The 23,935-nt window shown below is 46.5% G+C and overlaps 1 protein-coding gene across 18 annotated transcripts; it reads right to left on the bottom strand.

Moving 5' to 3' along the window:
- Nucleotides 1-778: 778 nt before the first annotated feature.
- On the bottom strand, nt 779-11,230 carry LOC124670328. 18 transcript variants are annotated; one of them, XM_047206845.1, is made up of 13 exons: nt 10,750-11,230; nt 10,425-10,544; nt 9,878-9,912; nt 9,656-9,781; nt 9,512-9,563; nt 8,542-8,621; nt 7,819-8,017; nt 7,464-7,642; nt 4,771-7,039; nt 2,985-3,505; nt 1,659-2,885; nt 1,430-1,548; nt 779-1,353 (listed from the first exon to the last, which is right to left on the bottom strand). In XM_047206845.1, exons 10-13 carry the CDS (start codon nt 2,995-2,997, stop codon nt 979-981), a joined length of 1,734 nt encoding a protein of 577 aa, XP_047062801.1. In that variant the 5' UTR covers nt 2,998-3,505; nt 4,771-7,039; nt 7,464-7,642; nt 7,819-8,017; nt 8,542-8,621; nt 9,512-9,563; nt 9,656-9,781; nt 9,878-9,912; nt 10,425-10,544; nt 10,750-11,230; the 3' UTR covers nt 779-978. The 18 variants fall into 18 exon arrangements, with proteins under 18 accessions (XP_047062801.1, XP_047062797.1, XP_047062790.1 ...); XM_047206841.1 differs by having other exon boundaries at nt 8,542-9,420; XM_047206834.1 differs by having other exon boundaries at nt 8,542-9,563.
- Nucleotides 11,231-23,935: the final 12,705 nt, after the last annotated feature.

The raw sequence follows: 23,935 nt of genomic DNA on the forward strand, positions 1-23,935 counted from the left end.
AGTCAATAGTCAACACATTTCGAAAGCAACGGTCAAGTCAAAACCACCGCGGCTCCCTAGCCGTCACCGGTAACGGAAGGCCTGCGAACAGGACGGCAACCCTCCCGTCCGAGCCTCTGAAAGGGGTTTCAAACTAGAGGGAGGGGAAAACTGAGGAAAAGTTAAGAGGCTGGGGAAAACTGAGTACAACTAACGAACCAGGGGCACGAAACTAGAAATCCCAAAATAATATTACTAGCACCAAGGTTGGAAAAAGCGCTAGGCGGTAGGCGGGCGGTGAACCTCTGCCTAGCGCCTAGTCTGCTTAAGCGTAGCCTAGGCGTGGCTAGGCGTTTGCAGCATTTCGAGTCAGAAAAAGGACATCATGATATGTTTTTTTATTTTTTAGATGCATTGTGAATGGAAAATAATATTTTGTAAACCACTTAAAGAAATATTCCAATTTTACTAAAAATGGTATTATGGACAGAGAAGTTTGTTTTAAAGGCAATACTACATAATTTAGTAGTTACCAAACAAGCAGCTGCGTTTTTGAATGGCTGGTACTTGTCCTCACATGTTCTATAAAACGTTGTTGTCAAACAAATCTAGAGTGCAAAAAAATTTGTTTGTACTCTCATCAACCATGGAAATCATAAGACAAATCACACCAGCACATAATCTAATATGAGCATTTGTACTCTCATCAACCACACAAATCATAAGACAAATCACGCCAATACATAATCTATTATAAATATATAATACTAGATGAGCAATGCAAGCCCCGTGCACAATATAGTTCTCACACATGGAGCTGGTACTCATTTGCTAGATCATAAGAAAGATGTAGTAAAACGTATAAAAGCACCTGGGCGCCATACACACTAAGCTCGAAAGGAACAGATCCACACAAGTTCACACGTGATAGTTCAACACATAAAAGGAAGATAAGGCATAACTTAAGTAATTGGAAAAAAAAACTCATGCACGACCTCCTCAATAGTCATCTGCATCATCTGGATGCTTCTCTTCTTCATCATCAAACTCTTCTTCTTCCGAATCAAATTCCTCAGCTTCATAAAGTTGTCTTAGTCTTGCACTTCTACGTGGCCCAGGTTGTTCATCGACTTCCATTGGTACTGTATTATCCATCCCTTCCTCGTCCTCATCCCTATAGATGACCACCGCACAATCATCTCCTCCTTCAAAAAGAAATCCTTGAGCTTCAGTAGTTTCGGTGGAAAATAGGACATCGACAATCTTCTTTTCCTTGATCATCTGTTTCTTGGCCATCATTCTTGAATTAAATTGTATGAAAGATAGATCATTTAGGCGTTCTGTAGTCAGCCTATTTCTTTTCTTTGTATGAATCTACAACAGAAAACATGAGATTTAATTTGACGTGGTTGACAAACTGAAACTTCATATTAGAGAGTTAGGGACTAACATTTTCAAAGGTACTCCAATTCCTTTCACAAGCTGAAGCACCTGAGGTCAATGACAAGATTCTAATAGCCATCCTCTGTAGAGTTGGCACTTCATTTCCGTAGAGTTTCCACCAAGATGCTAGCAATGAGAGTAGAGAAAAAGGATCAGCCAAACAAAGAAGATGGCAAGCTGTGAAAGTTTAAATATCTATTAGATAGATTGGACTACCACATAATCATAATACATACCTGCATTATATTCAAAGTTTTGACACGTTCTCGCGAGCTTTTTTGCAAATGATCCTTCTCTATTCTGGAATTTCCTCAATTCCACATTTACAGCTTGATCTTGTTTGGAATCATCACCATGATAAAAGGTCTCCACACAACTGATGAACCCTTCAGTTATTGTGCCATCATCAAATATGTTAGTATCAGCATAACTATAATAAGGATTCAGCAAGTATGCAGCCAAGTGCAATGGAGAATCAAGTCGATCTTTCATCTTTTTCTCAACAACATCAATCACATCTTTGTAACGGGATGCCACATTCCCATATACTTCCTTGATCTCTTTCTTTGCCTTAACTATTTCTCCATAAACAAAACCCATAGATGGCTTGACATCCCCATCAACCAAACGAAGGACTTTTACCAAAGGCTCAAAAACATTCAAGCAAAGCTTCACATCTTTCCAAAAAGGCATGCTCATAATCGTGGCTGTTGCCGCCTTACCATTTTTTGATTTAACTTCTCGCAGACTATCCCATCTACCATCAACAACCATCTTCCTTAGTTGATCCTTCTTGTCTAGAAGGCTTTCCAAAGTTAGATAAGCAAAAGCAAATCTAGTGACCCCTGGCCTTATGATCTCTTTCCCTGAAGAGAAGTGGCGCATGCAGTCCAAGGTCCGTGTGTGCCCATACACAAAGATGGTGAATGTTTTTGCTTTGTCAAGTACCTTCGTGAACCTTGGAAGGTTTCCAATTCCTTGCAGCATCAAGTTAATGGTGTGTGTCGCACAAGAGCTCCAAAACATGTTTGGCCTCTTCTCCAATAGTATCTTCTTTGCTCCCATATTGTTCGAGGCATTGTCTGTCACTACTTGCACCACATGTTCTGGGCCTATTTCCTCAATTCCTTCATCCACTAGCTGAAATATTACTTCACTTGTGTGGGATACAGCTGACATCTCCTTTGACTTGATAAAACTTGATCCATCTGCACAATTTGTGCACAAATTCATTATGCTTCTCCTCTTCCTATCTGACCAAGCATCAGTCATTATGGAGCAGCCATTCTTCATCTTTTCAGCATCACGTTCCTGCAGCAAACTCTTCACTCTTGCATGCTCCTCACTCAACAAAGTCTCCCGAAGGTCATGTTTAGAAGGTGGCTCAAATCCGGGGCCAAATCTCCCAATGGCTTCACACATTAACTTGAAATCATCATTATCACAAGCGTTGAATGGTATAGCTGCAAATACAATACATACAAGATTAGTAACTTACTAAATAAATAGTTAAAGTTGCAAAGTAGTGAATAATAAATGTAAGTGGGGATAAAAATAATTACCATGATTGTACATCCATCTAGCCACATACTGTTGCACTTCATGAGTTCTCTTTTTCCAAAGTTCCTTGTTTATCTTCTGTTGATGCAGAGCTTCAGCTTGAGTCAATTTAGGATCAATAGGACGTGTCCACTTGTCAAGCGGACCTAACTTGTGTGGTTCCGATCTTCCAGCAACATCAACTTCTTCATCCCCAACACGGGAAATATTCACACTATCTCTAATCTCTAGCTCACGGATAGTCTTTTCCCTTCTCTTCTTAGATGCCTCCTCGAGAGATTTCTTGCACCTATCTTTAGCTTCCTGTGAGCTTTTCTTGCATTTTGCCACAGCATTACTAACATGAGCCACATGCTGCTTCAAACGATAAATTCCTCCAGTGCTCACATGGTTACAAAACAAACACTTCACTTTATCCAAATTGGAAGGATCAATTAGACTCCCATACTCCCATCCTACATCATCTGACTTCCTCTTCAGAACATTTTCTTGCTATGATGTTGTTGCATTCATCGCAGACATCCTACAAATACTCAAGCAAACAACAAGCAATAGTTAAGTAATTGACATTGATAATGCACAAAAGGAGGGACCAAAATTATCGAAGTCCAGTAATTGACAACACACAAGTAACCATGCTGCATTCATCTCAGACACGTAAGGAGCGGAACAGAACAATTATCTCTATCCAAAAGCAGGGTTGCATATTCAGGTAATGTATTTAGAAAGGAAGACAACAAAATTCAACTAAGAGTAGATATACTTTCATCGCACAAGGAGTTTGGATATTTGCATTGTACTGAGAATAATGAAAAGAAAATCTATACACATCGTACTAGTAAATATACGTTGCTAAAAAATCATGGCCTTGTGTACTTTGGAAAACACCTAGTATTACAGTTTTTATATGGCAGGAGCAGATCTTAATTAGTAACAGATTGTTTGAGGCCACCCGTGCATGTACAGAGCAAAAGTTTACACTTATACTGCTAAGCTTGATCGCTGTGTGTCTAGTTAATTCGTACTTTTACGCCTGAATATGATATCTGCAGTTGTGTGAAATAATAAAGTATGCATTTGCATTATTTTCTAATTACCAATAAATCTTGTGTCCAATGCTATTTAAAAGATGTGCATGCCATGTCAAAAGATTATTCGAACAAAGTAGTAAAACAGGCTTCTTTCTTCGGCTTCGTTGTAGGAAAGAAAATTTGATTAAGATTTAAGAAAAATAGTGACGTTGCAGTGACTGAACTGAAGGGTACTCTGAAATTACAGAGCATGGAAGCTTGGAAATTAAAGGGCATAAGTTCGTGTCGCTACTTCTTATGAGGAAGAAAGTCTCCTTTGTTTTGCTCGGTTCTAAATATTCAGCACAACTAGTAGTGATGGAATTCACAATATTTTGGTTTTCTACAGATCGGCTGGGGAGAACCATCGGAGGCAGGAAACTGCGCATGGAGGGCTATAAACTACAGTCAGAACAGTACAATGTCCGTCCAAATCAATTAGCATAAGCCTGTACCAAACTTGCTACAGTTTTTGGGATATATTAGAAACGAACTACCAATCCAGTGGGGCGGGCGGGGAATCACTACCGGTACATCTAGAAAATCAACCTGTAATCCCTACTCGAGATGAAGCACCCACGCATAGCAAAAACAGCAGAAGAGAACGGAGGGAATCAGTATCGGTACATCTAGAAAATCAACTTGTAATCCAGAATCGAGATGAAGCACCCACGCATAGCAAAAACAGTAGAAGAAAACGAACGGAGGACAGCCAGACCTCAGGTTTTGGTCGCACTGAGATGGTGAGGAAGAAGTTCCGGCGGCGAGAGGACGAAACGACGACGAAAAGTTTAAGCCGCCACCCTTCCTGTTGCCCCCAAAACCTAGATTGATCTGGCTCCTTTCCGCTTTATATATTGCTGGGAGGATTCCCAAAATCCTCTCGCCGTCTTGCCGCAATCTACTCCCAATCTTGCCGTTCTTCTCGCGCCTGATTTCATCTCTCGTACAATTGTTGCCGCTTCGTCTTCAGACCGCCGAGCTCCGCCTCCTCGCCGCTTTGGCTCGCCTCCTCGCGCCTACGCGTGCGCCCTTATCCGCTGAAGCGGTTGGCCCGCCTACAGTGCCGATTAGGCCCAAAGCTAGGCGATGGTCTGCCGCTGAGCGCTTCAGCGCGCGGAGGCGCCCGCTGAATTACGCTTTTTCCAACCTTGACTAGCACACACCAATAAGATTTGATATAATTCTAACATGTAACTAATAGTTGTTAGTTTTAGTATCATATGACATGGTTAATGATTACTATTTATAAACATCAAAAGAATAACTTTTGAAGAACATGTTAATTAGGAAGTAATAAGTATTTCAAGTAGAAACTATTTACTTCTATGATTACCATTGTTCTCAATTGAGTTTCCTAATTATGTGTTATATGGAGCACAACAAAGTTGGATTGAGTTCCTAGTCATGTAATGTTTGCATGGTTTGGTTAAGCAAGGGTATATTAGGCAATTGATTATAAATGGTGGCTACCATGGTTGGTTATATCTTACTGGTGATAGATAACTAGGCTTTATAGGTCCTATTAGGCAGGGTTGTTGATTACTCTATATCTACTTCAAAAGAATAAATTTTGAAGAACATATTACTTAAATAGTAAGAAGCATTTTAATTAAGTCTTATGGGTCCTAGGGTTTGCTATTGGATCCACTAAGTAAGGAATAGCTGGTGCCTAAACAAGATGGTCTATAAATCTCTAGTACTTGTAGGGTTCAATTGAACATAAACACCTAGAGGAAATTACTACACATGTTGTTATTTTGGTTGATCACAATGGTATCATACCAAAGATTGATGACTAGGGTTGATGGCTAATGATTATTAGGTTTGGTACCATGCTTCTAATGGAACAATATTGGATGATATAACTAACAAGCTATTTCCAAATTTCTAGTATAAGGTTAGGTGTTATAGGATACCTAAATAATACTCCTAACATATGGTATAGTGTTGACCTCATACTTAAGGTCTAATCCTAAAGGTCGTACTTGTAATTATCAAACATGGTCATGCAAATTAAGTCAAACAATTCCATTTGGCTCAAACATGTGTAAGAGTATGACCTAAAGTGTTGTTAAAGTTTTTGTGTCTTCAGATGTGATACAAATTCCCATTGTAGAGTTATAACAACTCATATCATATTTAGGTTTGAGAAGGTATAAGAATTTCCTAAAGTATATTTGATTTAACTTACCAATTTTTGTTAAGGAAAACATTCCTTACAAATATAATTTAAGACTAATTAATATTTATGGAATTATTTTCATATGCTATTTTTTAATAAAATTCTCATACTAGGTTTTATTTTACTAAATCATTTTTAACTTATTTTGGAAATATTTATTACATGATTAAGGTGAAATAATATTTCCAACATTTTTACAATTCAGTTAACTATTTTTATCAGCTTTAAAGTATTAAAATTGAATTAAAATCTACAAGAGTTTAGTTTAATGAATAATTTAATTTAAGTTTCAATATTAATTTGTTACTTGATTATGGTACTTTTTAGAATTTAGAAATCGACTTCTAGTTATGGTCAAATATTTGTTTGTATTTTTAAAAGTTGTTTTATACTTTGGCATTAATTGTGTAAAATTAGAAACACACAAATACAACTAGTATGTAACTTGATGTGCTAGTACTAAACACATTTGTATGCATGGACATTACACACACTAGTGGCTGGGGCGCCCCTTAGGGCGCCTCCTAGCTGGTCAGGTGCATCCTAATCAACGTCCCAGTCATGCCCAATCTTTGATCCATACTTCTTTATATATAAACAGATCTTAATAGGTAGTACAAATATTTAGTAATTTTGCAACATTGAAGTAAAAGCTAATCCTTATTATGGCATACCATGTGGTACACTCGATGAATAAATCTAAAGGAGAAAAAAACACGCATTTAACGTTCCAGGGCACAAGAGGCTCCTGCTCCAACCTCAAACAAGAAAGCTCTGCACCGAACCAATATAACATCATTACCTGTAACATGTGTTGATCGGTTAGAGATAGCCCTGAAGAAATTAGAAAGGACCAAAAGAGTACATTATTAGACAGATATTCACAGCATGGATAATTATTACGAGGCATGTATGCATTCATATTTATCTACACTTTTTGGCATATCATAAAATTCAAAATTTCAGACTTTACATGGCAGTATTTTAGAGGAAAAAATAGCAATTTTTACCACTGAATGTGCATAGAGAGATTTCAATAAATGCTGCTCTATTGGCTGGTTAATATGACCTTCAGCTGAAGCAAGGGAGGCAGTAGTTTTGGACGAGAAAGGCTTTGCGAGACAGCAGTTTAAAGGCTATTATGGTCTACCTTTGCCCGATGTGTTTCATCACCATTCATAACTAAAAAAGGAATGCATGTAAGAATTATTGGTCAGCGTACATACCTTTTCCATGATAAGACAGATTTTGCACTTCGGGTGGAACCTTAGATCAAAATAACATCACATGTGCCACTGAAGTTGTTCGCTCATAGAACCATCATCAGGTCCAAACATTAGGTGTCCTCACTGATTAGGATTCCATCTGGCATGTATGAGATATCTCTTTTCAGTAGCTTGAGAATCTGAACAATTTCCATGTTATACAAACATTTGGTTCATAGTTAGACTATATAGTAGGGAGTAGGGACACGACAATATATTTTGTTCACGATTCTATCAGTCGGTACAGGTTCCAATATGTACTTAATTTACATCAAAAGTATAAGCTAGCACAAAAATAAACAACGTGTGTGTTGACCTGGTGATGATGGTACTGCAGAACTTCACTGGAGCAAATCCGGCAAGCTGAACTAAGCTGATTGCTCTCTTGTGCATTTTGATATAAAAATCATCTCAAACCCCACAACCAGCCGCGTCTTGCTAAAAGAAATCCAATAAATTACATTTACCCGCATGATTTAACGAATGATGTTTCATGCAGTCACAGCTAGCCATATCTGCATCAGTGTCAAACAAGAATCAACGAGCATAAAGAAATTATCCTATTTGGAGTACATCTATTTCATGGATAAAAGAGGAAACAAAACATAATTAAGTGGGCAAATGGACAAAAATATTCAAGATCTACGGCTATACTGGATTTTCAATAAATAGTTTCCATTCTAAACAGTAAATGCAACCATAGGTTAACAGACAAGGAAAGTGTATAGACACCATGGAAGCCACACCTTGTACCTACGATAATCCACAACTGAAATGAAAAATAGAAGGCTAACAATACAAATCACGGCTTGAAATGCAATGCATTTTCAGTAAGCATGACTGAAATAATAGAATAGCCTCTACGTGCTACTAAATATACATAATAGCTATAGGTCACTTGCGTGGGAACTAAAGAGCATAATGGGGTAATGGCCATGTACTGCCTCACACAACATGGCAAACCAGCAATAGACTAAATCATATGTTTCGATCACTTTCAGCATAAGAAATAAGCAAGAAAATACAATAGCTATATTACCTGATTTTTGACGTGGAAGTAAGCTCACAATTAAGGCTCTAGGGATCACCATAACTGTGTTGTTTCATACTCATTTGATCCTACAAAAAACAAAGTTTCAGTACAAACAAATACCTGCACTATTGTGTACTACACATGAGAAAAAATCCAAATAAAGTGGCATATCAATTTCTACTTGTGAAAGATAGAAGATTATTCAGATATCGCATCACAGCAAATAAATTGATCACTATAACAATTGACATCATAGAAAATCAATTAATACAGCGGTCGAGAAACCTGAAACCAACATCAATGATCTATTCAATATGAAAGCTCTAATGTAAACTGCAGAAAACAACTGTATTATTATCAACAGAGTTTTATGGTGATATTCACTTTGAGGCATACCATGTACAAAATTAGCCTACAGCCTGATGCACAATTGGATAAATTATATGATTGTCAAACAATACCAGCACCTGATTATCGGCGGAGATGACACTACTACATGTGGAGGGTAACTTTAAGAACAGGCATCTGAACAAATATAGATCTTATCATTTAGCATCTTAGCTTTTATACCGATATGGAAGATCAACTCTGGGGGTTTCCTCAAGAATGCATTAGAGTATGACTGGTTGGTACCCGTGTAATTATGCACTCATACATATCTGGCTCTAGTTTTCTTAGAATCCTTGATAGCATTGAATCAAAATGGAGATAATGAGAAATCAGCTTTTGGGACAAATCCATGCAGCAAAAATACCAATTAAGTGGTTAAATACAATACAAGAGCAAGTAATTCAGCTTTAATCAGTTGAGAGAAGTCATATAAGAAAATGAGTTAAAAAATAATATGATACTTCCATGCTTCCCGCAAAGATGTTGATAAAATTTCTGAAAAAACACGTGCAGAGAGAGTTCCAGAGTACATATAAGTATCTCCCAGACCATCGAACTACAATTAACCAAGTAAAAGGTAACTCACCAAATCAAGGAGACCATACATATAATAGGCCTACTACATTGCGAAACATAGCCTGGACTTGATGAGAAGAGATGATAATAAGGAGGATTAGTCAAGGTTAAAGTTGAACCAATTGTGGCAATAAATTCCCATAGCGGAGCTTACGGTCAATGTTGTTACATATTCCATGACTCCATCAGAACCTACCCAGCCAATCCTGCTGGTATCTTGACAAAACTTATGCACCTGTTCTGGTGTCGTACGCATATTGGACCACAAATAAAGACCAACCTATATGAGAAAATATGTCAATCGACACTGGTATATTTATTAAATATATAATAGGCTGTCCACAGGAGAGAGAGAGAGAGAGAGAGAGAGAGCTACATTTGGAGGCTGTGTTCTTGCTTGTCTTGCTGTTGCTGAAAGGAAAATTTTGTATTAATACATAAATTGAATGAAATATTAGATAAATATGGAAAGGTAGCAATTTATTTATCAGTAACGAAGAAAATTAAAAGGCATACGAGAAATAATAGAAAATATAAAGTGTAACAAGTGAAATTTTGATCTGATATAAATCCAATACCTCATAAGAACTACAAATCCAAATGCAAAATTCAGAAACTAAACAGTAACCATATCATGATAAAAGAAAAGGAGCACTACAATTTTAATCAACTCTAAGAATTGCAACAAAAGGCCGGTGGCATGAAGCAAACATCTAAACCATAATAGTCCTACTTCATGACATGCCCAAACAACCAAGTTTTTGACAGTAATGGCCAACTCCCCAAACTCCTCGCCAAATAGTCTTCATCCATGGAGAAAAGCACATATTTCTTGTTAAATTCCGCGAGAAAAGAGTGACACATTTCATCACAAGCACTTCCATCATTATGGCACGGCTACATGGGGTCAGATTAGAGCACACCTTGTCCTTGATCTTGCCTGGATACATGTCTTCAAATGATTCATGAACCAGTTCTGCTTCTTGATGTTCCTAGGTGCGAGTTGAGCACCCCTTCTAGGTAGACCTCTTGGTGTCGTAAACCTGTGGAAAATGAGCAAGACAATCAACCAAAAAGATGAACATCGTCTCCTTGCAGCAGATAAACACAAATCTCATCTTCTCCTGTTCGATTAGAAGTGCATGCAAAGCAGCATGCGAGAGTAAATAAGGTAAGCAATCCACAGTTTGAGCAAGAAAATGAGAGTAATAGTGGCTAGGATTTGGGGATTGGAAGAGGATAAGCTACCTGGCTTGAATTTGTTGGTCTTGTGGGCTTGGCTCCTCAATCATCAAACGCTTCCTCTAGGTCCTTCATATTCTTTCTTTCTCGGGGATCCCACTGAAGCGACTGAGAAGATGTGGAGGAGAGTCTCCGCACACGGCATGCTGCCCCTGTAGCCTGATGAGTAGCCCCTACTGAGGCCTCCCTCGTCCTCCCTTTATGAAGATCCGCCACCAGCGAGTCGCCGCAGCACCGGCTCTTACAGGCCTCCTCCGTAGCAGTACTCGGAAGCGCCATGGCTGTGAGACTCGCGCTCGTGAGAGCGCTGGCGCCTGCGCCATCCTCATCCTCGTTGCAGGCCGAGGCCGCCACGCTGCGAGGGGGAGGAGCGATGAGGTTTGGGGCGAGCAGGAGAGAGAGCCGTGGCGGCGGCGGGGAGGAGGGCTCGCGTGGAGGCGATAGGCGGCGGCAGCAGGCGAAGAGAACCTGGATGGGTTGAGATCCAGTCACCTGGATAGGGTTCGCAGCGTCCTTTTTCTCCTTTCGTGAGATTTTTTCCTCGCTTTTTCTTTTCCTGGCCCGTCTAGCGCTGACATCTGGTGGACTGGTGGGCCAACGCCCAGCTGATGCGCGTTTCGCCCAGCCGGTGGCCGCCTCGTGAACTATCGTGCAGGGCTCTGGCATAGGGCAAAGCTATACGCACTTGCTTGTTCTTAATACACGCTAGGCAGAATGGGCTAATTAGCAAATACGTATACTGGTTATTTGATTGGTTCAAGTTAATGGTCAATAGCATATACGCATATCCTAGTCAAATGGTTTGGGCCCAGCCCAAGTGCACTCACGCACAACTCACGAATGCACACACGCCTCTCCTCTCGGCCTCTTCCTCTCATGTACGCATTCACGCTGCCGCCGTCGCCTGCTGTTTCCCCGGCCGACTCCGACCATGCCTGGCGCCGTCGTTTGCCGCCACAGCTCCGCCTTGCTCGCCTCCATAGATTCCCCCATGGCGCCTCCTCTCTACGCCTTCGCCTGCGTGCCCGCGGCAAACCCTAGCCCGCGGTTGGCTTGGTCGCCGCCAGCCGCTACCGGCTCCGGCGCCCCTGGCTGCTCCCCTTCGTTGACCTAGCCGCCTCGACGTTCTTACTCGACCACCACCCGAACTCTCGCTCTACCTGGCCATGCTCGGCTACCCGCCGGTCTCCCCGATGGTGTGATGTTGCTGCTGCCTCTTGGGATGGTGGTGGCCTCCCGTACCATGGCGCGGTGGTAATCTGCGGCTGCCCGGGTCCTGCTACGACTCCCTCGTCATCTCCCTCGAGTACCGTCTTGGTCACATTTCAAGGATAAGCTCCAGTTCTTCCTCGCTATCTCCCATGTAATGTGCATGATTTATGTTAGATTGGTACTAGGGGTTTGGTTGTGGTTCCCTGATAGGTAGGAGCATATGATCTATTGCTATGTTGTAGGCTAGGTTCAGTGGTTTTCATATGTCACATTTTTTGTGGTATTGGTGATCTCCTGGACGTATACTAGGTTATGTGCTTACAGGTGATGAACTGCTACCGTCTAGCGGTGCTGGTGGTGTTGGGCACATTCTAGGTCAGTATGTGATGCTCCTGGACAGGATATGCTGCCATGGACAAGGTGTGATCCAATGCTAGATAGATGTGCCATGGTTAAGATGTAATTGCGGTTCTAGAGTAGGTCAAGGCTCTAGTTGATACAGATGAGTATATCATGTATCACTAGGACATGCACACACACTATTTTCATCAAGCAGTTGTGTATGTGTTGTGCCCCTTTTTGGATGATGCACTCATCCCAGACATATGTGACTTGCTGCGATAGATTCATACTCTATTTATCTCCTAGTGGAGATTAGACATCAAAATAAAAGTGGTGTTGCTCACTTACTAATAATTTACTTGATGGCTTGATTGTGAGCTTATGGGTATGCTTTTGTTGCTAGATTCAGATGGTCTATTGATCATCTTATCATTGTTATGGGTTGGAATAAATATGTGTATGCTCCCCTCACAGATGATTTCTCTCTTCTAATTACAAACTGATAAGAACATAGCTTATGCTTGATTTCTTTGTCCCTGCCTGTGATGCGCAGACTGAGAGAATCTCTCATTTTCCCTTATCATAGCTTATGCTTGATTTCTTTGTCCCTGCCTGTGATGCGCAGACTGAGAGAATCTCTTATTTTCCCTTATCTCGACTGTACAAACTAATAAGAACAGATGTTGCATGATCTAGTCTAACCAACCTGCTACCGTAGGGTAGCTTGGTCTTCTGGATAATCTGATCAACCTTCTTCTTGTGGTATGCTTGCACCTCCTCACTGCTTCATTTATTTCCTAAGATCTAGCTGTGATTTTTAGTGGATGTTCTTGTGTTGTTCTAATGGATAGGTCCTACCACGAGTTGGTTCGCAACACCTCGGGAGAGAACGTGTTTCTCCTACTGTTGGGGGGATGACCCCCGGTATGCCAAAGGCATGCCAAACCGGATGGTTTGAGCCATCAAGATACCGGTTTAATGTTCGTACCGGAACGTAGAGATAAGAACTTAGCTAAGTGAAGCTAGGCCGGTATCCCCAAGAGGGGTATGCCGGAACCGGATAAGAAGATACCGGACTACCGGAAGGAAGAGCATGTCGGCGGGATCTGGTCAAAGATTCTCTCCGAGCTAGAAGACAAGGATGAGCTAAGCAAAGTAGCTTTAAACGAAGGGCTCGACGATAAAGAGAAGGATGACGGTCGGAGAAGCCGGAGGACGTCGGCATCCCCGATTAAAGAGAGCTCCGGTGTCTTCTATGATTAAAGTAGCTTTGTAAAGTAGTTTGTCTAGTCAAAGATGCCATTAGGGTTTCTTGCCTCGTAAGCCACCCTCTCCCCTATATAAGGAGAGGGGCAGCCCCTCTTACGGGCGGACACGAACACAGAAGAACGCTTGTACTGAGAAACTTGTATCCTGTTAAGATCAATAAAGAAGATGATCTGGAGCGAGTTCTTCCTTATGTCTTTCTTCTTCAACCTCTAGCCTTGGCTAAGTTCTTGAGGAAACCATCCGGAAGTTCATCCCGTCTAATCACACAAACCCTCCCCCGAATCCTCTTGCGTCCATTCGGCCCCAACCTAAGCCATCCTATGGCATCTGTTTGTTCACCACGACGACAGTTGGCGCCCACCGTGGGGCATGAAGTGGCGCTTGCTGGAGTACATATTCGGGCGGGCATCCTCGAGGTCGCCGGCGAGCGGACAGTGTCTGCGCTTGTCCAGCGCTTCTACTCCATCGACTTCATCAACGACAACGCGGGCTGCTTCGCCAACGGCGGCATCTTCCCCAAGAACGGCCGCATCATCGAGTTCGGCAGCCACCGCGTCTACTTCGGCACCGTCCCCGTGCGCCGGCGCCTCTCGCCGGTCGCTGGTGGCACCGGACCCGCCAAGGTGGCTCCGTGCTGGCCGCGCTGCCGGCAGCGTCGAGGTAATGATGGCCGGCGCAGCCGGCGCGGGCAAGGAGGCTGCGGACGAAGCTGCCGGTCGTGCGGCCGCGACCCGTGCGGCCAAGCCACCGCCGGAGCGCGACACCGGCGCACCGGGAGCGTCTTCCGCACCACCGGCAACACCTCTCCAAGCGGCGATGAACGTGCCGGCAACGCCCATCGCGCGGAACATCGACCCGGCAACGGCTCGGGGCGGAGCCGGGAGGCGCAACGCCGAAGATACTCGAGAGCGGCAAGGACGTCGTCAGGGCGCAGCGCGAGCTGAACCTAACCGTACGTGAGTATAACGCTGCCCATGGCTTTGCTTCTGTTAGCGCTCATGCTGCTAGGATACCGGAGAACCGGCTTAAGGCTCGCAATCTAGATCGGGATTTGCGTAAGGAAGTTCTTACCGGCAAGAGTACATCTGCATCTGCTAGCATCGTAGAGAAACCTAAGTACAGTATCCCGGATAAAACCATAAAAGCTGCTAAGGCTGCTGTAGATCTGTGTGACTCGCTTACCGGAGAGGCTTTGGAAAAACAACAAGAGCGTGTCAGAGAGCTGCTAGATACTGTAGAGCAGCGAAACGCTGAGCAGCTGGCTAAGCTGAACAAGGCTATAGCCTCGAAATCCACGCGTTCAACAAAGAATGCCGGAAGCAAGTCCCATGGGCAGGCCTCATCCACCCATCCGGACAGAAGAAGAGAAAAAGAGGTGAACGCACGACGGATGATCGTGTACGATCCGGTTCTTGCCGGTAAACAACAAGCCGGGCAACACGATGCCGGTAGAAAAAGCCAAGGGGCAGATCGAGGCTACGCCAAAGTAGGCTATGCCGGAAACAATCATGCCGGTAGACACGAAACCGGGCAAAACTATCCGGCTGCAAGGGCAGCGTATGATGATGAGGAGATGCCTCCACCAAGGTACCGGCAGGCGAGAGCCGCGGTACCAGAACATTACGATGAAGCTAATTCAACAAGACTCACCGCTTACAGGAAACCTTTGGGAGAGCGGTTGGGAGAAAGAAATTTGCCGGAACGGGATGCGAGGCACCGTCTGGACAGAGTGTACACTGTCCGAAATGATTGAGGCGAGAGGGTCCTCCGGGTCCAAAGTGCTTTGGCCCAAGGATCATGAAAGAGCCACCACCAGTTCGCAACTTTCAGTTGCCCCGTGACACCAAAACATACGATGGCACCACTAAGCCGGAAGACTGGCTCGCGGATTACGTGACCGCGGTATACGCTGCTGGTGGCGGAGGTGTCATAGCCGGAGGAGGAAACCGGCGTTGGGCAGTGAGAATCGTGCCGACATTCCTGGTTGGACCGGCAAGAATCTGGTTGAACAACTTGCCGGAAGGAAGCATAAATGGCTGGATGGACTTCGAGGAAGCTTTTGTGAGCAACTTCAGCAGCACCTACAGAAGGCCAAACAGGCCTCAGCAGCTCGCTTTATGCGTGCAGCGCCCGCAAGAAACAGACCGGGATTACCTGACCCGGTGGAACTCCACCAGAAACTCTTGTGAAGGAGTGATAGAGGCACAAGCCATTGCTTGGTTTAGCCAAGGATGCCGGCGAGGTTCTCCTTTGTGGCAAAGGCTGCAGAGGAACATGCCAACAACGTTGGCAGAGATGATACGAGTGGCGGATAACTATGCGTTGGGAGACCCAATGCAACCGGCGATACAAGCTGAGCCGGAACAATCAAACCCGCCTCAGCAGCAATACCGGGATAACCGGAACAACAAAAGAAGGGAAGATTTCCCGGATCGAAGGTATGGCTCGCAGCAAGTTGCTCGCTGTGCAAGAAAACTCGATGCCGGCGGCAGCCAGAGGCAAAGAACCGGATCGCAGCCATGGGCAGGTCCAAAGAAACAGTGGGTCGAAAAGAAACCCTGGGGCCAGAAAAAGAACTGGCAAGAACCCGCAAAGTACACCATGGAAGCTGCCATGGATCAACCTTGCCGGTGGCACACGCCGAACCCGGCTCACCCGTCAAACCACTTGACAAAAGATTGCACCTGGACAAAGTACCTGATGCAAAAGGGAGCGGTAAAAGATGCCCAAGGGCAAGGGGCAATGCAATGATGCCACCGCCGCAAGATATGCCGCGTCAGCAGCTGCTACACCCACCACCACCGCTTACCGGGGCAAATGCCTTGCCGGTACACCCTCAGCAAAACAGGCAACAATATCAGCAAGTCAATCAGGTGGGAGAGGGCCACGGCCAACCACCTCCACCGGCACCTTTGGGTCGGAATATTTATGAGGATCCAGATGTGTGCTGTGTCGTGTTCGTCACCGAGCCGACAGACAAGCAGAGCCTGCGCCGTCGTTCCATGGAGGTGAACGCGGTGATGCGGCGGTGCCAAAATACATGCCGTGGTCAGATCAGGAACTCACATGGTCATACCGGGACCACCCTAAAATCATGCCGAACCCGGGTGGCTACGCTCTCGTGGTGGACCCAATCATGAAAGGGCCAACGACTCGCGTCAAGTTCAGCAAGGTGCTGATAGACAATGGGAGCAGCATAAACATAATGTATAAGCACACCATGCATACGCTGGGCATAACAGAAAACATGCTTCAGCCAACTCATACGACATTCCATGGAATCGTTCCGGGTTTGTCCTGCGCACCGGTCGGAAAAGTCCGGGTGGATGTGTCGTTTGGAGGACGTGAAAATTGCCGGGTTGAAAACCTTGAGTTCGAGGTGGTGGACTTAGATAGTCCGTACCATGCATTGTCGGGGAGACCGAGCATCGGCGGCCTTCATGGCCTCGACCCACACGGCGTATCTCAAGATGAAGATGCCGGCACCTCGTGGACCCTTAAGCTGTGGTGGGAAACTACAAAATCTCACTGGAACATGACATCCGCCGGATCGAACCTAGCGGAGTCGCTGGTGATCGCGGAAGAAAAAAGAAGGATGCAAACCGCAGTTGCGCTGGCTCAGTCTTCACAGTTGAGCTTAGCGGCAATGAGTGCAAGTCTGAGCGCTCCAGCGTTCAAACCGACAAAGGAAACAAAAGACATCGTGCTGGACCCGGCTTTCCCTGAGCGTACCGTTCGTATCGGTGCCGGTCTCAGTGAGGCATAGGAAAGCGCGGTCGTCAGCTTCCTCCGTGAGAATCGGAATATCTTTGCCTGGTCTACTGATGACTTGGTAGGTGTTCCGAGGGAGCTGGCTGAGCACTCTCTAAACGTCCGAAAGGATGCCAAGCCGGTGCGACAACCACTGCGCCGGTTCGCTGAAGATAGAAGGAAGATTATTGGAGAAGAGGTGACGAAGATGTTAGTCGCCGGTTTCATTGTCGAAGTCACGCATACTGAGTGGCTGGCCAATCCGGTGATGGTCGAAAAGAAGAAAGATGAGAACCTGGAGGCAAAAGCTCCAAAGGTGTGGCGCATGTGCATCGACTACACCAACCTCAACAAGGCTTGCCCAAGAGATCCTTTTCCTTTACCGCGGATCGATCAAGTGATTGATTCCACTGCTGGGTGTGAGTTGTTGTCTTTCCTGGATGCGTACTCCGGTTTCCACCAAATCCCCTTGAAAAAGGAAGATCAAATAAAAGCTGCGTTCATTACCCCGCACGGGGCTTATCGCTATATCACTATGCCTTTTGGTTTGCGCAACGCCGGTGCAACGTACCAGCTTCGTATGCAAAAATGCTTGTTTGATCAAATCGGAAAGAATGTGCAGGTGTATGTGGATGACATCATGATAAAAACTAAGGTAAAAGATACCCTAATTGACGATATCCGGCAAACATTCGATAATCTGAGAAGGTTCCGGATGAAACTCAATCCGGCAAAATGTACTTTCGGTGTCCCTGCCGGCAAGCTGCTGGGTTTCCTCGTCTCAAGCCGAGGCATTGAGGTCAATCCGGTAAAGATCCGGGCAATTGAGAGAATGACGATACCGCAAGATCTCAAGGACATACAAAAGTTCTACGGAAGCTTAGCATCGCTAAGCCGGTTCATAAGCAGGTTAGGAGAAAAGGCCTTGCCGCTCTATGCGTTAATGAGAAAATCCGATAAGTTCGTCTGGACCCCTCGGCAGACGCAGCGTTTAAGGAGTTGAAAACAATGTTAGCCACCGCGCCGATATTGGCTTCGCCGTTGGAAAGAGAGCCGATGTTGCTGTACATAGCAGCAACCAACCGGGTCGTGAGTGTTGTTGTGGTGGTAGAAAGAGAAGAGGAAGGAAAAACCGTCCAGAGGCCGGTATACTACCTGAGCGAGGTGCTCTCCCTCTCAAAGCAAAACTACCCGCACTTCCAGAAAATGACCTATGGCGTGTTCATGGCCGCCACGAAACTCAAGCACTACTTTGAAGAACATCCTATGAAGGTGGTGAGTGAAGCACCCATCTCCGATATCATGTGCAACAAGGACGCCAGCGGCAGGATTGCGAAATGGGCAATACAGATATCACCGTATGTACCGGTGTATGAAAGAAGAGACGCCATCAAATCGCAAGCTTTAGCTGATTTTTTGGTCGATTGGGCGGAAATGCGATACAAGCCCCCGGATCAAAGAGTGGAATACTGGAAGATGCACTTTGACGGATCCAAGCTCAAGGAGGGTCTCGGTGCCGGTGTAGTCCTAACTTCACCAAAGGGAGATCATCTCCGGTATGTTTTACAAGTGCACTTCAGGGCATCAAACAATGTCGCTGAATATGAGGCTTTGATCCATGGGCTTAAGGTCGCAAAAGAAATCGGTGCACACCGGATCATTTGCTATGGAGATTCGAGATCTTGTGGTACGAGCGGTGTCCGGAGATTGGGACGCAAAAGATGCCAACATGGCCTCGTACCGGTTTCACGTGCAAAAGATTGCCGGTTTCTTCGAAGGATGTGAGTTTCACCACGTACCGCGTGCGGAAAACGAAGCTGCGGATGCTTTGTCCAAGCTGGGCTCGTCCAGGCAAGAAATTCCTCCCGGAAGAGCCTTGGCACACTTGAGAGTACCATCTATCAAGCCAAGTCCGGAGTCGGAATCAATTTATGTACCGGAGTCACACATTGTGCCAATGGATATCGACGAAGGAAACCCGGGGACTGTTCCGGTAAACTCGGGGACTGTTCCGGTAAGATCGGCCGCTGCCGCGCCGGCACCGGAAGAAACAATGCTGGTGGATAGCATGGACATAGATGTACCGGTGTTCCTAGTTCGGGAGACTCCATCGTGGGTTAAACCTATTAAGGAATTCCTGGTCAACGGCACCTTGCCGGTTGACGAAGATGAATCAAGGAGGATCCAAAGGAGGTCCAAGGCTTACACCATCATCAATGGCGAGATGTACAAGAGAAGTGTTACCGGTGTCCTCCAAAGATGTGTGGAACCGGAAGAAGGAATGGAAATGCTCGAGGAGATTCACCGAGGAGAATGTGGACATCACGCTTCCTCAAGGGCGCTGGTAGCGAAGGTGTTCCGGCATGGGTTCTATTGGCCAGCAGCTTTGGAAAACGCGGAGGATATGGTAAGAAAATGCAATGGGTGCCAGAGGTACGCCAAGCAAAATCATACCCCAGCCTCCGGCTTGAAAACAATACCGCTAACTTGGTCGTTTGCCGTTTGGTGCCTAGACATGGTAGGCCCATTCAAAAAAGCAAGGGGAAACATGACCCACATCTTGGTTATGGTGGACAAATTCACCAAGTGGCTAGAAGTGAAACCCATTGCAAAGTGTGACGGACACACGGCGGTGAAATTCTTGAAAGATGTCATTTTGCGGTATGGATACCCACATAGCATCATCACTGACAATGGCACAAACTTTGCTCAAGGTGAGTTCAAAAGGTTTTGTGAGGACAAGAATATCCGGTTGGATTTGTGCTCAGTCGCACACCCACAAGGCAATGGCCAAGTGGAAAGAACAAACGCTTTGGTGCTCTCCGGTATCAAACCGAGACTCATCGATGCGGTGGAAAAGTCGCCGGGGTGTTGGCTCGATGAGCTACCATCGGTCGTTGTGGAGCATAAGAACTACTCCAAACCGGTCTACCGGATACACTCCATTTTTCATGGTTTATGGAGCGAGAAGCGGTCATACCAACCGACATTCTCCATGATTCACCAAGGGTGCAACTCTATAACGAAGAAGAGGTAAAGGAAGCTCGAGAAAACGATGTGGACTTGCTAGAAGAAGCAAGAGAGCTAGCCTTGGCAAGAACAGCCATTTACCAGCGAGAACCTCAAACGCTATCACAGCTGGAAGGTTAACCCGAGAGTGTTCGGGAAGGGGACACGGTGCTACGCCTAGTGCGGCGCACGCGAAGGCAGGCACAAGCTTTCCCCGCCATGGGAAGGGCCTTTCATTGTGAGCAAGGCTCTCCACAATGATGCCTACTACCGATTGATGCACAGGAATGGAAGAAAGGAAAGGCGGACAGGTCCGGAGAGGAGACCAAGCGTCCATGGAATGTAGCTCTGTTGCGTCCTTTCTACTCTTGAGTTGTGGTGTAAGAAGTTCCTTTTTGTACCTTATTTGCTATGAATAAAAGATGTCGAAACCTCGAATGAATCTCGGGGACTACCCCACTAAGGTTGCATGTAACTTGTCTATTTTTTCAGTTTACCGGTTGCTTATTGAACGTTTTTTCTTTCCGGTTTAGTAGTGTGCTAAACCCTACCGGAGTCTTTGACTCTGCTGCTGTCCGCAAACCGGCTTCATGGCAAGCAAGATAAACCGGTAGGGGATAAGCACATGAACTGCGAAGAGGAGGAGCGGGAAAGAACAATCCGGAAAAGTTTAACTAACCCCGGTTATACCGGTTTTTTGCAAAAATTTCGAGTTATTTCTAAGTTCAAGAAAATGCTTGCTTGGTAAAAGAACTTTGTGCTCATACGCCAAAAACGCCCAGAGAAGGTAGGCGAGCCAAAGCAAAAGAACCAAGTGTGCATCAAATTGGATGCGGAAACAATTTCGGAATCATTGCGAGTGCAAGACCAAAATCAAACCAATAAGCAAAATGCTAAGTCACAAACCAGCATAACTTAATAGGTTACCGGTGTGCAAGACACCGGCATAAGTTGTACCACAGCCAGATAGAGCTTAAGTTTAACTTACATCATAAACCCCGGCATACCGGGGTAGAATTTAACGGACATTGTTTTGAGAACGGCAGGGCAAGCATATTACAGACATCATTCAAGCATAAGTCAAACAGCAGGGGCTTCAGGGGAGCGGCGCCGGCCTCGGGAGCTTCCGGTGGCGCGTCCTCGGCATCTTCATCTTCGCCTCCGTCTTCTTCTTCCTCATCGCTGAGGTAGTCGTTGACGTCTTCAGGAGGGGGGATGAAGGTGCGCATCTCGGCATACTCCGCGATGTGGTACGCGCGATCCTGCCGTTTGGCGGCAAGGGCCGGATCCACCTCAGTAGGAGCTCCTTCGCGCACACCAACGAGGGCGCCCAGATCCGGCTACGGGTACCGGGGAGCGAGCAACGCGAGCGGCCGAGTCTGCTCCGGCACGGGCAGCGGAACACTGCCACTCCGGATCCTTCGCCGGCACCTTTCGGGTGGTCGGCGATGAGGGAGAAGGTATCCGGCACCACTTCTCCGGGCCGAGAGAGTCCTGAAGAGCTGGGCGGCCACCTCCGGAATGTCAGAGACGTTCCGGTCCACGCAGCGCATGTGGGCAACCCGCGAGCTCAGCGCAATCAGGTGTTCGTAAGGATCCCAGGCAGCGGCCAAATCCGTACGCCCTTGGGCACCCCGGTACTCTTCAACCTTCTTTGCAGCATGCGCCTGGGAGTCCGGAAAGAGCCCTGCAAGACAACGAAAAGAAGTTAAGTGCATGTTACCGGGACAAATAAGCTTATAAGCAGAAACCGAAAAAGGAAAGGAAAAGCATACGAAGGGCGAGCGCGTCAGTTCGCGTGACCAGAAGGTCGTATTCCTTCTGCTCCGCCTCCAGCCGTGCCACCTTGTCCTCGGCTGCCTTTTGTGCCTTGGTGGCCTCCTCAGCAGCGGCTTTGTGCACCTTGGCGGCCTTGCCTTCAGTTGTTTTCAGCGCGTTGGTGGCCTCCTCCAGCTCGGTCTGCGGCACCACGGTGGCGTTGCCGGCATCCTCCGGCGCCTCGTTGAGCCTAGCCTCCGCGGCGGCTTCGGCGTCCTTCGGTGCCTTAGCATGGTCAAGACCAAGCTGGACATGCTGACGCTTAAGCTCCCCGTAGCGGGTCTGCTGGGCGCTTAGCTCCTCCTGGTGCTTCTGGACAAGTTTGTCCTTCTCAGCTAAAAATCGGAAAGCAAGTGTTAGCAAGATTGCACTCATACGATGCGGAGAAAGCAAGTTAACAGAAAAACAAAAAGGGTACCTTGGAGTGCGGCAACCTGGACCTTGAGGGCCTCAAGGGAGGCTTCCGGAATAGCTGTTATGCGAAAAGCTAGTAAATAACAAAGAAAGAAGAAAAGTTTTCGGTGAAAAGATGCCGGAAGAAGGGAAAGAAAACAAACCTTGGCGGTGGCTGTGGGCCTCGGCGAGATCCCGGTGCTCCCACAGAAGCTCCTCAAAGAGCAGCTTCCGGGCATCAGCGGTGCTCTGTTCAAAGGAAGATAATTGTGAGAAAGGAAAAACAAAGATCTTAACCCGAAACTCGGGGACTGGCTATGCCGGTTTTGCGCTTTTCTAGTTGAGTTTCGCGCTAAGAGCTGCGCTCTCAACACGAAACTCGGGGACTGGCTATGCCGGTTTTGCGCTTTTCTAGTTAAGTTTCGCGCTAAGAGCTGCGCTCTCAACACGAAACTCGGGGACTGGGAGGATAGACAAGATCCGGAAAGAAGCAAACCGGCATCGGCAAAAATTACAAGAAGATTGGAGAAACTTACCACGACATTGCTGGTGGCGTCGTACCGAGCACTCGTCGAACTCCTTCACGGCTCGCTTGAGTCGCATGAAGTGTTCTTCAGTGGACCGCGGCCCAGCTGGATCCAGCGCCGGAAGGCGGTCCTTTCCCAAGCCCTTCGTGGCGGCGGAGATGTCCGCCGCGTTCCACTTCTCGGCGTAGGGGAGAAGGTGCCCCAGCTCCTTGCCCTCACGCTTGAGCTCGACAATCCGGCCGAGGAGGCCGGAAGGTTTCTCCGAGACCACGGCGGCGGCGGGCCCGACGTGCAGCACCAAGGACCGTGAGCCGCCTGAGCGCCTCCACGGCCTTTCCGCGCGACTCCCCCGGCTTGAGGCGTTTAGTGGTCTTGGGGGCTGCCGGCGGCGGCATCGGCGTAGTTGCGGGAGGTCCCTGGCTCGGCGGAGGTGTGGGCGTCGCCTCAGGAACAGGAGTTTCCGGCGGCGGCGTCGGCGTAGCATCAGGTTGCTCAGAAGCTGGAGCTTCTGGTGCTGAGGTGGAGGATGCCGGCACGGAAGTTTCCGGCACGGCCTTGGAGGGGGAAGAGCGTGAACTCTTCTTCTTGTTCTTCTTCTCTTTCTGGACGGAAGGAACCAAAGGTTCCGCCCACCCGGCAGCTTCTTCTTCGGCGCCGATGTTGCTGGCGCCGGTATCTTGGGTCTCTGGAGGGGAGATCAGATCCTCCTCCGCGCGGTGATCAGGAGATTTAGGGGCCGCGCGCCCCAAACTTGTAGTGCCCCCGGAGGGGAGGCAGAGATGTTGCCGGCACCAGATGGTGTCGGGCTTGAACGAGGAGGAGGAGTTGAGGTTCCAGCGGAGCCGGCAGAGCCCTCAGTCCTAGGCCCAAGC

Source organism: Lolium rigidum, chromosome 7, assembly GCF_022539505.1.
Source record: "Lolium rigidum isolate FL_2022 chromosome 7, APGP_CSIRO_Lrig_0.1, whole genome shotgun sequence".
Lineage (NCBI taxonomy): Eukaryota > Viridiplantae > Streptophyta > Magnoliopsida > Poales > Poaceae > Lolium > Lolium rigidum.

Coding starts and splice junctions, on each gene's coding strand:
- LOC124670328 (XM_047206837.1), bottom strand. Junction 1,549..1,658: donor AAACTTTGAATATAATGCAG/GTATGTATTATG, acceptor TCTCATTGCTAG/CATCTTGGTGGAAACTCTAC. Junction 1,354..1,429: donor ATTGGAGTACCTTTGAAAAT/GTTAGTCCCTAA, acceptor TTTCTGTTGTAG/ATTCATACAAAGAAAAGAAA.